The 13,768-nt window shown below is 36.4% G+C and overlaps 1 protein-coding gene across 1 annotated transcript in view; it reads left to right on the forward strand.

Annotated features, from left to right (window-relative positions):
- Positions 1-13,768, forward strand: part of LOC107601404 (calcium/calmodulin-dependent protein kinase type II subunit gamma-like) — an 86,366-nt gene that overhangs the window by 45,806 nt on the left and 26,792 nt on the right. Inside the window, exons 4-8 of the mRNA XM_016293569.1 lie at positions 1,022-1,078; positions 6,104-6,183; positions 9,187-9,289; positions 10,350-10,433; positions 12,794-12,888. Of these exons, the coding sequence (XP_016149055.1) occupies positions 1,022-1,078; positions 6,104-6,183; positions 9,187-9,289; positions 10,350-10,433; positions 12,794-12,888 (419 nt within the window). The remainder of the gene's footprint in view (positions 1-1,021; positions 1,079-6,103; positions 6,184-9,186; positions 9,290-10,349; positions 10,434-12,793; positions 12,889-13,768) is intronic.

Genomic DNA, 13,768 nt, shown 5'->3' on the forward strand with positions numbered 1-13,768 from the left:
CAAAATTGCAAAAAAAAAAAATTCAAACAGGTTTCCTGAACATTTCTCCTGTCTTGGTTGCAAGAATTTATATATTATTACTATAATAATTATATTTGAATTAAATTTAATTAAATTAAATTTTTGATACTGATGTTCCACACTTCAAATTATTATTATTATTATTATTATTATTAATTATTATTATTGCAGCCAACTGTGTTTCCATCCACTTAAATGGCTTCCAGTTTTGTCATACATTGTTTCTTGCTTAATATCGGTATACCTCGCTTTACAGAGTACACTGTATTTAACCTCTCTCTGAATGTTTAGGACTTTATTAAACTCGAGCTTCTGTAATTACTGACGTGATGGCGGCTCGTGTTTGCAGTCCCAGTGTCAACATGCTCGGGCCTTGCTTGTCAAACAATCATTGTGAGGACTATTGACTCGCTGCATTAAGCTAATAATGTAGATGTAATTTATCTAATATATGTATTTTCCAGCATCAGATTTGCCTCAATCCCTCTGTTATTTACCCTCTGTCTCTTTCCCTCCCTCCTTCAACTAGTTGCTATGTTGCTCTTTCTCTCAGCGCTCTCATAAGGCCCCTGCTATTCTGGGCAGTGTTTACTCAACTCTCTCCTTATTTTTCTCTCACTCTCTCTTTCTCCATCCAACCCCCAACCCAATACACTCGGTGTGTGTCACTGTCTACGTGACACACTGCTTGTGTACATAAGTGAGCTTGTCATCCATCCTCTCTCTCTCTTTTCGATGGATCCTCTTTTTGATATTTTATTTGGCCATGTGCTCATTATGGTTAACTTAGGTCTGTAAACGTGCTTCATAATTGTAAGCGTGACACTATAATAGCGTGTAATTGAACTTATGCCGCATGTTTTCATCAGATGTTGTTATGAACGCTGTGTGATGGAGCGAAGAATGCTCAAGATTTCCCTCTCATTAAAAACATTTGCTTTCATAATGCATTATCTCTGTGTTTAATGCTGATTCTCCTGTTGTGTCTTTTCAACCCCAGTTCGGCTCCATGACAGTATCTCAGAAGAAGGTTTCCATTACCTGGTCTTTGACCTGTGAGTATGACCGAAACTCACACACAAACACACACATCTGTGCCGTGTGACTCAGCAGTATATGCTGTACTGTAACTTGAGACATGATGATAATAATATAGGCTCTGTTTCAAAACCCAGTGAGCTATCTCGCTACCTACATAGGTAACTGCCTTTTAAGACCGCATTCTAACTGAAATGAAACCTCATAAATAAACAATTTAACCCTCTACCGCACGTATTATGATAGACCTATAGAAAAAAATATTTAAATATTTTTCTTTTCTAAGAATGGCTTAACTTGAAGTGCTGTAAAAAAAATTTGGGGAAAAAAATATTATTTTAAGGTACTTTGTGATATGTTGCCATATGGCAACAGGATACAATAGTGGATCTAACTTAGAATAAGTGTAAGCTTACTTATAGTTAATATTTTTTCTCAGAAATGTTGTTTGTGTTGATTCAATTGGTGCTATTATAAGCTTTAACACAGTACTTATAATTGACACCTTATACATATTTCCAGCTACGTGTGCTTTTATTTATTCCATTCTTTTTTGCTGAATAATGATTTATAATTTAATTTCATTACATTTTTCATGAATATTATTTAAACTGCAAAATTATACAGTTAAAACAAATATAATACTGTATATCATGTATCATAAAACATTGACATAAAGCCAAAAACATTGCAGTTCATGAAAATTCAGCGTTACGCAATCTTATGAGAGGAAGACTATGAACATGAGCCCCCCCCCATCCCTCCAGTCCCCCATAATCCTTGAAAGATCACCTTTTTAATGTATGAAATTTCACAAAGCAGTTTTTTCATCTGCAGGAGTAGCCAGTTCTGCCCTTTTCTTCTTTACCTTGCCATAGAATATGGCAACATTAATATATATATGTAACTAATAAAATTGACAAAAAAAATTCACAGAATTACTATAACTACATTTAAAAATAAAAATGCTGAAAAAATAACAGCTAATTAAAATTAATAAATACTATAATAGTATATAAAATTAAAATAACTTTGTTTGAATTGGAGCTAGTTTCTGTATTCAGATGAGTTTTTAACTCTCAAAGACTGTAAGGTGCTTCCCGCTTTTTGAATCAGGATGGACAAGTTATCAAACCCAAGACATTTTGTTCCAGTGAATCATGTCAGAAGCCCCATTCCTGCAGGCAGATAAATGCAGCTGAAATATGTTTGACAAAAACGTCTTGTATGCACCTTTCCGGGTGTCAAAAATATATCCTTCAATTTGATGGGATCTGCCAGCAAAATTGATGGGTAGACATTTCTGGGTGGCCCTATAAATGCGATTTAGTGCTGTCAAGATTGTTGTTTCTTTGATTGTGTCCTGGTTTTAACCAGTCCAGTGCACTTTGATTTTTCCAGGCGTCATTGTGGAACTCAATTTACGTGGAACAAAGGCTGAGCTACAAATGTTCCTGTTATGTCTCGTACACACCTCAGTGCCAACTGCACTCCACCCTCACACTATATTGTGCACTACTGTTTAAATGAACTGTTTTCTATTTTAATATATTTTAAAATTTAACTTATTCCTGTAATGCAAAGGAAAAATTTGAGCAGTTATTACTTCAGTCTTCTGTCACATGTAGGGCTGGGTATCGAGTTTGATACTTTTTAGGCACCGACCGAATTGCCTCGATACCATCGAGTATCGAAAAATGTCTTGTCGTTTGGTACCAAATTTTGATACCTAAGGGGTTAATCTCATCAGCGTCAGTGAGCCAATAAGCCTGCAACACTTGCTGGTGTGTTCGACTAGAGGCGCGGCGCAGATCGATCATCTGCGAGAGCGATTCGAAAGCGCACGGAGCAGTCTGCTCTCTTTAGCTCTCGTGGTACTGTAACGCCACCAGTATAGAGTAGCGCGGGAGCTGCGTGGAGTTCCGATCATATGCAGATGTCCGTTCATACTAACGTTACACGACCGAAAGCGCGTGTTATGTGACCATTCATGCACACTGTAGCATCATGCTACATAAGACAATAAATAAGATTTATATTAGTCTTTCACGCAAAACTCACTTTAAACCACCATCGAGTGTTTGTAATAACTTCCGATTGCCGTCTAACAGGGCCGGATTTACGCATTGCTCAAGACATTGAGCAAATAAATATAACAAACAATAGGGTAAAAAATGACAAACTATTTCCATGTCTTCCACCTTTTTTATGTTGGCTACGGAAATCACGCTTTTTTTCTCCCAGTCTAGATAATGTAATCTTGTTAAAATTGATTTCATAAAATTGGTATCGAAAAAAGTATCGTTCAGGAACCGGTATCGAAGTGAAGGTATCGGTATCGGTATCCATATCGAAAAATTTTGAACGATACCCAGCCCTAGTCACATGATCGTTCAGAAATCATTCTGATATGCTGATTTGATTCAATTAAACTTTCATTAAACTTTTCTTATTATTATTAGTTAAAAAACAGTGCTGCTTAATATATATAAATTTACTGTTGCTGTGGTTACTGTGCTGCAGCCTGCAGTGAGCAGGTCACACTTACACACACACACACACACTTACATCTGAGTCAAAAGCACAGGGAGAGGACGATCCCTTTTGTGAGAAAAACTGAAAGCCTTTAATGATGGTGGAGTTGCAGAACTGGCAATCAACAGGTGCCACACAAAAGCGCATCCATTTGGCCTCTGTTGGCCCCTCCTCTCGAGTGCATCACTTCTGCAGCACTAACAGTACTGCCACTGAACGGCAAACATGAAGATTCTTCCTAAACAGCTTTCTCAAAGTGGAAAATCTGGTAACATAGAAATGACACACTTTGAACAGTGTCTTCAGGAACCACCAGCGAGTGTGTAAGTCTCTGAGGGACTCTGATTCTAAGTTAAAGCCCCAGGCATCCAACACAAACACCCTCCAGCAGTTAGCTGTGCTTTAATGCGCTCATACGGGAGTTCATGGTAAATTTGGTTTACATGAGTTGCATGATGCCAGTTTAGAGCTTTGATATCACATAGATAAAGACAGATAAAAAGAGGGTGAGTGGGGAAAAGAGGTGTTTTATTAAGAGATCAGCTGTCTTATTTGTGTGTATGTATGTGCATGTACTCTATATGTGTGTGAAATAGAGAGAGACAGGTCTTTTGTGTCCAGTGGGATTTGTGCTGTCCTGAAAATGGAATGCTGGGCTTAAAATTTAACCAAATTTGGGCAAATAGCTTCTGTGTTCTTTTATAACATTAATATACTCAACGGTCTTTATCGGTCTACTTTCTTATCTCATATACTCCATTTTCACTCACTCGTTCCTTGTGGCATGTCCTAACAAGGCATTGTAAAATGACAAGTTGCTTGTTGTCACTGGAATTAATATAATTCTAATTATAATAATGAATGTAATATATATATATTTTTATTATTATAATTTTTTTTTGCTTTAAAACAATTTATATATTATATTATATTATAGAAAAATCATGGATAACTTATTATAATGGATATCATGGATAACTTATTACTTAGTATAATAATTTAAATAGCAAATAGGAAATTTGATATATTATACATGTATTTATTATTATTTTTTTTTGCTTTAAAACAATTTATATATTATATTATATTATAGAAAAATCATGGATAACTTATTATAATGGATATCATGGATAACTTATTACTTAGTATAATAATTTAAATAGCAAATAGGAAATTTGATATATTATACATGGTATGAGTCTGCACGGGTCAAGTTTATAATAATATAATATAATAATTACTATGGTTTGATTGAACAAAACAGATTGACAGCGTAGTAATATAATAATTTATATAGCAATTTAAATACACAGCAAATGTCAAGTTGATATAATGCAATATAATATAATATAATTTATTGTTTAAAATCTGTTTTGCTTAAGCCTACAAGTGACCTATGTCGAGAAGTCTGATGTACACATTCATGTCCCAACCATCATCTGTGCCATTTCCTCAGAACAAATTCAATAAGGATCTAAAGGAAGTCATGCATAATTTCACATTAATACTAAGTATCTATAAAGTAGCATGACACCACAGCAACACTTAAACACACACATGCGCGCACACACACACACACACACACACACACACACACGTTCATTCTGGTTCATCTGTCCCGGTTAGGCCTCTATAACATTCTGTTATAGGATTACAGCTTTAAGAGGGATGAGATAACGCGTGTGCATGTGTGTGTACCTGTCTGAGGGTGAGGCACTTTTCCAAGAGTAACGCCCACCCCAGCTAGCACACAATCCCCTGCTCAGCTCACCTTTTGTGCCTCAGTCACATTACACTTGACCCCAGCTCTGTCTGTTAAAGCAGCAGTGGTACATTCATATGTAGCATCAATTATCCAGTCACGGTGTTTAATTTAATTGCTTAATTGAATTGTCAAGCCGACGCTGTTGATTAACTTTACTGTAATCAATTAATTTTAATCAAGCTTAAGCTTAGACTTTATTTCTTTACAAAATGACTGTATAATATAAGACTGTATAACTGATTTTCGGTAATATACTTTAATATGATTTATTTTTGTGGAAGCATTTCTTGTTTGGCAATTTTAATATAAACTGTATTATATCTGGTATCAACTGCAGAATACTATTTAAATATAGTGTATTTTCAAAGGTGTTGTTCACCCAAAAATGAAAATGTTGTTCCCTACAGCTACCCATATGGCTTTTTTTCCCTCTTTGGCATAAAGGAGAAATTTTGAAGAGTCTATTAGTTTTTTTTGTTTCTTTCTTACATCTGAAAAGAGCATTAACCAGGGGCTGTCAGGTTCTCAAAAGAACACACACACAAACTGTTAAATTATTCCATATAACTTGTGGAAAACTGCACCTTTCAGAGATCGCAAAGTTAAGTAAAAAGATGGTAAATTTAAGGAAACAGACTTTTGTATACAGTACAAATAAATGGTTAAAATCAATATTTAGCCTTATCTCACCCTCTCACTTATCCTTATGATCTTTCTCTTCCACTGATTGATTTATTATTCTGTTTTTCAGCCAATGCATCAATCAGATCCTGGAGAGTGTCAATCATATTCACCAGCATGACATCGTGCACAGAGACCTTAAGGTGAGCGAGAGTCTGTCGCAACAACAACTACACACATGGCAACCGGCCTGCCTCTGAGGGTTTCCAAGTCAATGCCCTGCCCTGCCCTGCCCCTCACAAACACACAGATATGCACGTACAACAATGTTCCCCTTCGTTTGATTTCAATCCTTTAAGACTGCATGTGAAAGCACATGATCGTACATACTTCTGCTTTTTCATTTCTGTTTAATTTCATAATCAGATACTTGCTACAAAGACTTTTGGGTCATTACATGTCAAATCAACCAAATTTGAGAAACTTCCCCAGCTAAATTTTTTTTTGAAGAAGAAAGAAAAATAAATAGTGATGAAATCCAAAATATTAAATGTCATGGATCTGCATTTACGAAGTACATTCACAGAAATAAAGGTACAAAAGCTGTCACTGGGACAGTACCTTTTCAAAAGGTGCATGGTTGTACCTAAAGGGTCACTTTTGGTACCTTAAAGGTACATATTAGCACTTAAAGTGTACATATTTGAACTTAATGGGTACAAAAGTGAAGCTTTTGAAAAGGTACCGCCCCAGTGACAACTTCTATACCTTTATTTCTAAACGTGTAGGGGGCCAAAATGACGATTTTTCAACATTATTTGTACTTCACACATTTCTTTTAAAAAGAAAAAAAATATCAGCTGAATGCAAAGTGACTCACATTTGATTTTTGACCACTGAAAATGTGAACGATTTACTAAAGGAGCCACACTGAAATCTCTGGAAATGAACAATGTAGGGCCTTAAAAATAAAGATACCAAAAGAAAAGTTTAAGAACTAAAATATATAAGGATATTAAGATAATACTCTAATACTTCGAGTTATAGCATATACACACAAGATGTGCTCCCTGTAATTTGGCTCCGAATCTCAGGTGAAAATTGTCATTTTGACCCCCCTCTACAAAATCTTCTTCATTTATGTATTTCTTTCACCAGAAAAAAAGACCTCTAGTTGAGTTGACAAAGAATCAACCTGGGATTGGCTAGTAATACTCTTTTCTTTTTTTTTAACAGTACTCTTTAAGCAATTCATTATATTACCATATAAGTACATGCATAAACATCAAACACATTGCCTTTGTGTCTCAGTGCATGTGAATGTATGAAATGAATGTACTTGTTGTCTTGACGGTGGCATGTCTTGGATAACGCATACAGACACAGTTTTATCATGTCCTCCTATTGTGCGTTAGTCACATCCACTGCCCTCCCCCATGTGTATGTGAGCCCAATGCTGAGCAGCAGAGATGTGCCCAGGCTGGTTGCCATAGCAAGGAACGTGATACGACAACTGTTGCTGGTATTGCCTGAGAGACGGAGGGATGTGGGGAGGGGTCACGGCGAGTCTCACCATTCCTCATTTGTAGTCTGTGCGTTTAATGAGGGAGAGTGAGAGATTCACACCTATGGGCATAAATTTCCCAGCATCATCATAACGGATGCATTTGAATTCTGTGCTTGAATGTAGAACTCGAGGATGAACTCTGTGCATTGAGAAGTTATATGTGTGGCAGCTAATAAATCAAGCTTATTGAGTTGTGTATTCGAGAACGGAGGGGAAATCGACTTTTCCAGCCTATATTTTAGTGTGAAAGCCCTCCATTGTGCCTAATATATCTTTCTGGGCCTCTTCTCTTGGTTTTGTACTTGAAGCTCTTGGATATTAATGCATGTTTGTGTTTGATTTCAAATTTGGAGCACTGACAAAACCGCAGGAAATCCACCCTAATATTTCCTCAGCGTAAATGTGGTAGTAAAGCAAACACAATTCAGTCGTGCTTAACCTTTAAGCCATGTATAAACTCAATTACCTGTGGAGAGATCTTTGACCCCCAAAATCTGTCATATCCTACTGAGCAGGTTTGGCTCTGACACATCTGCACATCTGCTTGTGGTGTACTTTTTTTAAATGAGTGTTCACACTGACAGTGTTGCAGGTCGCAAAGTGTCTGTATTGTTGGTTTTGTTAGTGTTACTTCTGCTGGATGTCTTAATGTTACTGGTGAACTTAAATTCATGTCTCAGTCATATTTCAAATTAAAAAAAAGGAAAATGAAAAGAAAATTAATCATTTTTGTATCATTATGTTTAGTACAATTAATTAAACACATTTTTTTCTAATTCTCATCATATTCTCACTACTGTAATTTTTAAAATTGACACACTACTGTTCTAAAGTCTGGGTTAATATTTTTTTTTAAAGAAATTAATGCTTTTAATGCAGCAAGGATGTATTAAACTGATTGAAGGTGACGGTAAAGATATTTATAATTACATTTTAAATAAATTCTTTTGCTCTTTCTATTCATCATAGAATTGTGAAAAAATTGTATCATGGTTTCTACAAAATTAAGCAGCACAACAGTGCTTTCAGTGATTTCTGAAGGATCATGTGACACCGAATACTAGAGTGATGATGCTGAAAATTCAGTTTTGCATCGCAGGAATAAATTAATTTTTGAATTTTTAACCTCAGTAATATTTACACAATATCACAGTATTACTGTTTTACTGATCAAATAAAGGCAGTCTTGGTGCGCATAAGAGACTTCTTTCAAAATCTGTACCAAAGCCAAACTTTTGAATGGTTGTGTATGTTATTTTGGTTAAAATGTTTTTATTGTAATACCTTTATTAATTAAAAATTACAGTAATGAAAATCTTTATTTGACAAGTAAATTGGTAGTCGCCACATCACGTAGCTGCACATTGCATAAACTTGCATTTCTCAGTTTTTTGGCATATAGCTAGATTGTATTTGTAGAAATTGCTTAAACTCTGACTAAGTGGTGTTAGTTGCTTTGATGTTACAAATTGCTGTCAGTGTAAACGTTCCATTAGATTTAACATTCACCACCAGTAAAATATCCAGCTTTGCACCACACGCTGGGCATTGTCAATCCTAGAGTATCTTTTTAACCTCTCTTTTCAGTCCATTTGAAATGTTTGAGAGTGTTAAAGGCTTCCTCTGTTTTCCTCCTCAGCCCGAGAACTTGCTGTTGGCCAGTAAGATGAAAGGAGCGGCAGTGAAACTGGCTGATTTTGGGCTGGCCATCGAGGTGCAGGGAGATCAGCAGGCCTGGTTTGGTAAAGAACAGCAAGTTTCCTGCTCTCATTTATTATTCCCCTCAGTTTGATTCCAATCCTGTAAGACAGCATGCTAAAATACATGCTAGTATGTAGTTCTGGTGTTTCCTTACTCTTGATGTGCTCGAAAAATCCATGTCTTGATGGATTTTTAGATTTAAATGTGGTGCTTGTCCCCATTATGCTAGGATGTTGTGGGTGGTTTTGACCAATTGTGAATACTTTTTAGACTTTCCACACATTTTTGTATTTTTACTACTGTTGCTTTAGATTTGACAGGATTTTCTATATTAGTGAGGATTTTCTGTGCTGATTCCCTCTTGTAATGTTCTTTTAGTTTATCTTAAAAGGATGTTGCCACATTTCCCGCTCCATTACCTCTGGTCTGAAATGGATTGGAATGGCCGTAAAGGCTTATTTTCAGGCTGTGCCGAATGCCAATCTTAGCCCATTTCATGTTTAGCTTTCACAATCATTCCTGTCGGTGTGTGAAAGACCCTTTAGCTATGAAAATGCCTCTCCTGAGCTGTCTCTACTGGATGAAACCGTCAGGCAGGGTTCTCTTGGGCCTTGTGGCCCCCTACTGGCGGCTGCTTATTTCTGTTACCATGAGATAGCTGTTGCTTTAGTGCTAATCAAGTATCAGTACAGCTTTCTTTAGATTTAAATAGGTAATCTTGTTTTGACTGAAGTATGCAGAGTTTTGTGAAGAGCAAAGCCTTGCGAGTAGGAATAATTGTTGTATACAAGCTATATGATTGGACAGCACAGAATTATGTTACCGCAGCTGTTTAAAATCCACCTATTTCCAGCCCGCTTCAGCCGTGCCAGTGCTGGAGGGAGGCAGCCATCTTGGCACGTCACCATTTTGGCTCGAAATGGTTCTGGCGTATGGAAAAGTCCATCTATCAAACTATCCACACACACCTGCTTGGAATTATTAGCATTTCAGTGAATATTAATTGGCTGAGCTACTTTGCCTACAGGCGCCTGTGGTTTGAATCCACTTAATCTTATTCTCAGAGTACAGAATGGTTAATTCAACCTGTTTTTGTCACAGGTTTTGCTGGCACACCTGGCTACCTGTCTCCAGAGGTGTTGCGGAAGGATCCCTACGGCAAACCTGTGGACATCTGGGCCTGTGGTGAGTTTTCAACAGGGTCTTTAATCATTAGACCTCTTGCATATTCATTCTGCTTGCTGAATTAACAGGTTGTAGTATTCATACTGCTTAAGTTCGCAGTGCAGTGCTGAGTAGAGTTTCGGCACCAAGCCTGTTTTTGCTGCTGAACTCAGCAGAAAATAGGGTTTAAATGTACGGTAGATCTGTTTGTCAACACAGTCTTTTGGAATACATGCTTTTTGAAGCAAATATTGAGTGAAGCACTTAACCATCGCTTGAAACAAGGACGTCAGTCAGGTTAAGGCTGCAAGTTTCACATGAAGTAACAAGATGATGATTAGGTACTAGTTAATAGGGTTGGGGTTTTATGTAAAACATTATTACAAAACAAATTACCATTTGGACTGAAAGGGGTCATATGATGCGATTTCAAGTTTTCCTTTTTCTTTGGAGTGTTACAAGCTGTTTGTGAATAGATAAGATCCCTAAAGTTGCAAAGACTAAAGTCTCAAACCCAAAGAGATATTCTTTATAAAAGTTAAGACTGGTCCATGCCCCCACATGTCTACGTCACGATGTGCGAAGATTTGCATAAAACCGCCCAAATGTTCAAGCAAAGAAAGAAGGCGTAACTTTATTGTTGCTGCCGCCGCCATGTTGTGAAGACGCTGTGTGTTTCGTTGCGAAAGCGAAAATACTTTGTTTGGCCTTCCAAAAGAGGACACGACTAGAAATCAGTGGTTAAGTTGTATTTACAACACTGTTCCAGAACAGTTCAAACCAAATATTCAGAAGAGTGTAGCGCATTTTATGGAAGACTGTTTTTGCCACTGATGATTCAAACGCGCGTTTTGAGCAGTGTAGAGTAGCACTTGTTGTTTGTCATTTCTACGATCACAAATGCAGATATGGTTTTATGTTATGCGGCGTGATGCAACGCGTAAAAGGACAGTAATAAGTCATTATAATCCATAATTATGTACCCACTGGATGCAACAAATGCCTAGTTTATAATGGGCTTTAATGTTTTTGTCTCGTCGCTCTGGGACAGGGCATCACAATATGGTAAGGGGCGTAACATTTCCGTCACACGCTTGAGGTATTCGGCCAATCACAACACACTGGGTAGCTGGTCAATCAGAGCACACCTCGCTTTTCAGAACAATGAGCTTTGTAAAAATCACTGCATTTCAGAAAGGTGGGGCATAGAGGAGAAACCGTACAGTATGTGGAAAATAATGTGTTTTTTGAACCTTAAACCCTTTTGAACCCTTTTTGAAAACTTAAAATTACCATGAATAATTATTAAAAAATTATTCAGATTTTCTTAATGCATTTTAAGAATAATTTCCCCATCAACTGGTCACAATGCACAACACAGCTGTATGCTGCTTCAAAAAAGATGCGTGCGCACTCTGATGTAAACAAGCTTGGGAGAAGCTCATGGCGGAACACGTGAAAGAGACGCACTGAATGAAAGCGCACATTCACTCTCTGACAGCAGATGGTGCTAAACAGCAGAAATGCAGCCGTTACCCCAAACCCCGCGAACAAAGCAGCTGCGCTACTTTCCGAAACATATTTAAATGATTTAAATAGCCATTAAGATTTTTGTATTCGCTACAGTGTTCTTCACATCGACTTAATAGGCTATTTATTTTAAAACTTTTTGTACATTTTAATCTGGACTACAACATGCCCTAGATACTGTTTGAAAAGGTTTTGATTCTTTGTTGGGTCAAACTTTACATTAAGGCTCCATTAGTTAAACTGCCAATGAAATATTCTTCTAAACATTTATTAATCTTAATTTCAATATTTAATAACACGCTGTTAAAATCAAAAGTTGCTACTGTGTTATTTAATGAACCCAAGCTAACATGAACTAACAGTTGTATTTTTAACAAAGCTTAATAACTTCTGTAGCAAATGTAGCTATTGCTCATTGTTAATGTTGATGCATTAACTAAGGTTAACTTATGAGATTGCACTGTAAATGGTCTTTATAATTCTTTTGCACTTTAATCTGTGTGAAATGTTTTAATTTATTTTTTGTGTATTGCTTTATTGTATTTAAATGTTCAGTTCTTTTTGTTATAAGAAAAAAGTTATAAAACCTGTAAAACTTTGACATTTTTTGCAACTAAATTTCAATATCGTGATAATGCCATATACCGTGATAAAAGCATTCGCAATTAATCGCAACATGAAAATTTGATACCGTCACATGCCTACACACAACTCAAAGTGATATTTTACTGTAGTGCTATCAACATGGAACTTTGTACATGTGAAAAATAAATAAACACTGTCAGTCAGTAGGAATCTAATATTCTTTTTTTCAGCCAATCAGAATACTTTTCTCTTTCTTTCCTTCACAGGTGTAATCTTGTACATTCTGTTAGTGGGCTATCCTCCATTTTGGGATGAAGATCAACACAAGTTATACCAGCAGATCAAGGCGGGAGCTTATGATGTAAGTACAGCTGTCCTCTGATGGAGCCACTCTCTCGAACTGTCTCTGTCTGCGGGAGTTCAGTCCAGCTACTCTAAAACCTCCTTCATCTGATTGGTCTTTGAATGCACCATCAAGTCTTTCAACTGAGGCATTCACTAGGAGTGTAAAAATTCTTTGCTCTCTACATTTCCTCTGGCCACATTTCTGTCAAATTTGCATAGATTTTTGAAGTGACGTTTTACTTGAAAATCATATTTTTTGGGTGTTTCTAATTAGTCCAATCTATGTGAACTCATCAAGTTCACGTTTCATAAATGAGTCCAGTGAGGCTTGTTTAATTTTAGACAGCACATCACAAAGCCTCCACATCCTTTCAGAAAATCACTGGAATTTCCCAGCAGGATACCATTAACATTTCCTATGAATGTTTGTGAAAATTTTTGGAATAAAATTCAAGGCAGAGCTGTTTAAAAAAATGTTTAAACTGATGGCAATAATAGGGCAAGAGGGGTGGAAGACGCAAATAAAATAAGAATAAAGTAAAAAATAAAATAAACAATTATGTAATCAAATGTTGGAAAAATAAATCAATGAGCTGGAATTTTATATGATTTTGTAAATTATTATTTTATATTTTTCAGTCAGACTTTAGTGAATGATCATATTTCCATATTTATTTTATTTAATAAAATGAAATCAAATAAATAAGATTCCAGCTTATTGCTCAATTGTTCCTGCATGATTTGATTACAACAGATGTCGCAAGGTCTCTGCAACACACTGTGATCCAACTGTTCTGTTTAATTTCTGATTGGGTGCGTTTTAGAGCTACTGGTACTGTTAGTGATTATGTCAGGCCCTCCCTGACGCATTGCAGAGAGATGAGCATTGCTTAGAA

This window comes from Sinocyclocheilus grahami, unplaced genomic scaffold (genome assembly GCF_001515645.1).
Source record: "Sinocyclocheilus grahami isolate Dianchi unplaced genomic scaffold, SAMN03320097.WGS_v1.1 scaffold305.1, whole genome shotgun sequence".
NCBI classification, from domain to species: Eukaryota; Metazoa; Chordata; class Actinopteri; order Cypriniformes; family Cyprinidae; genus Sinocyclocheilus; species Sinocyclocheilus grahami.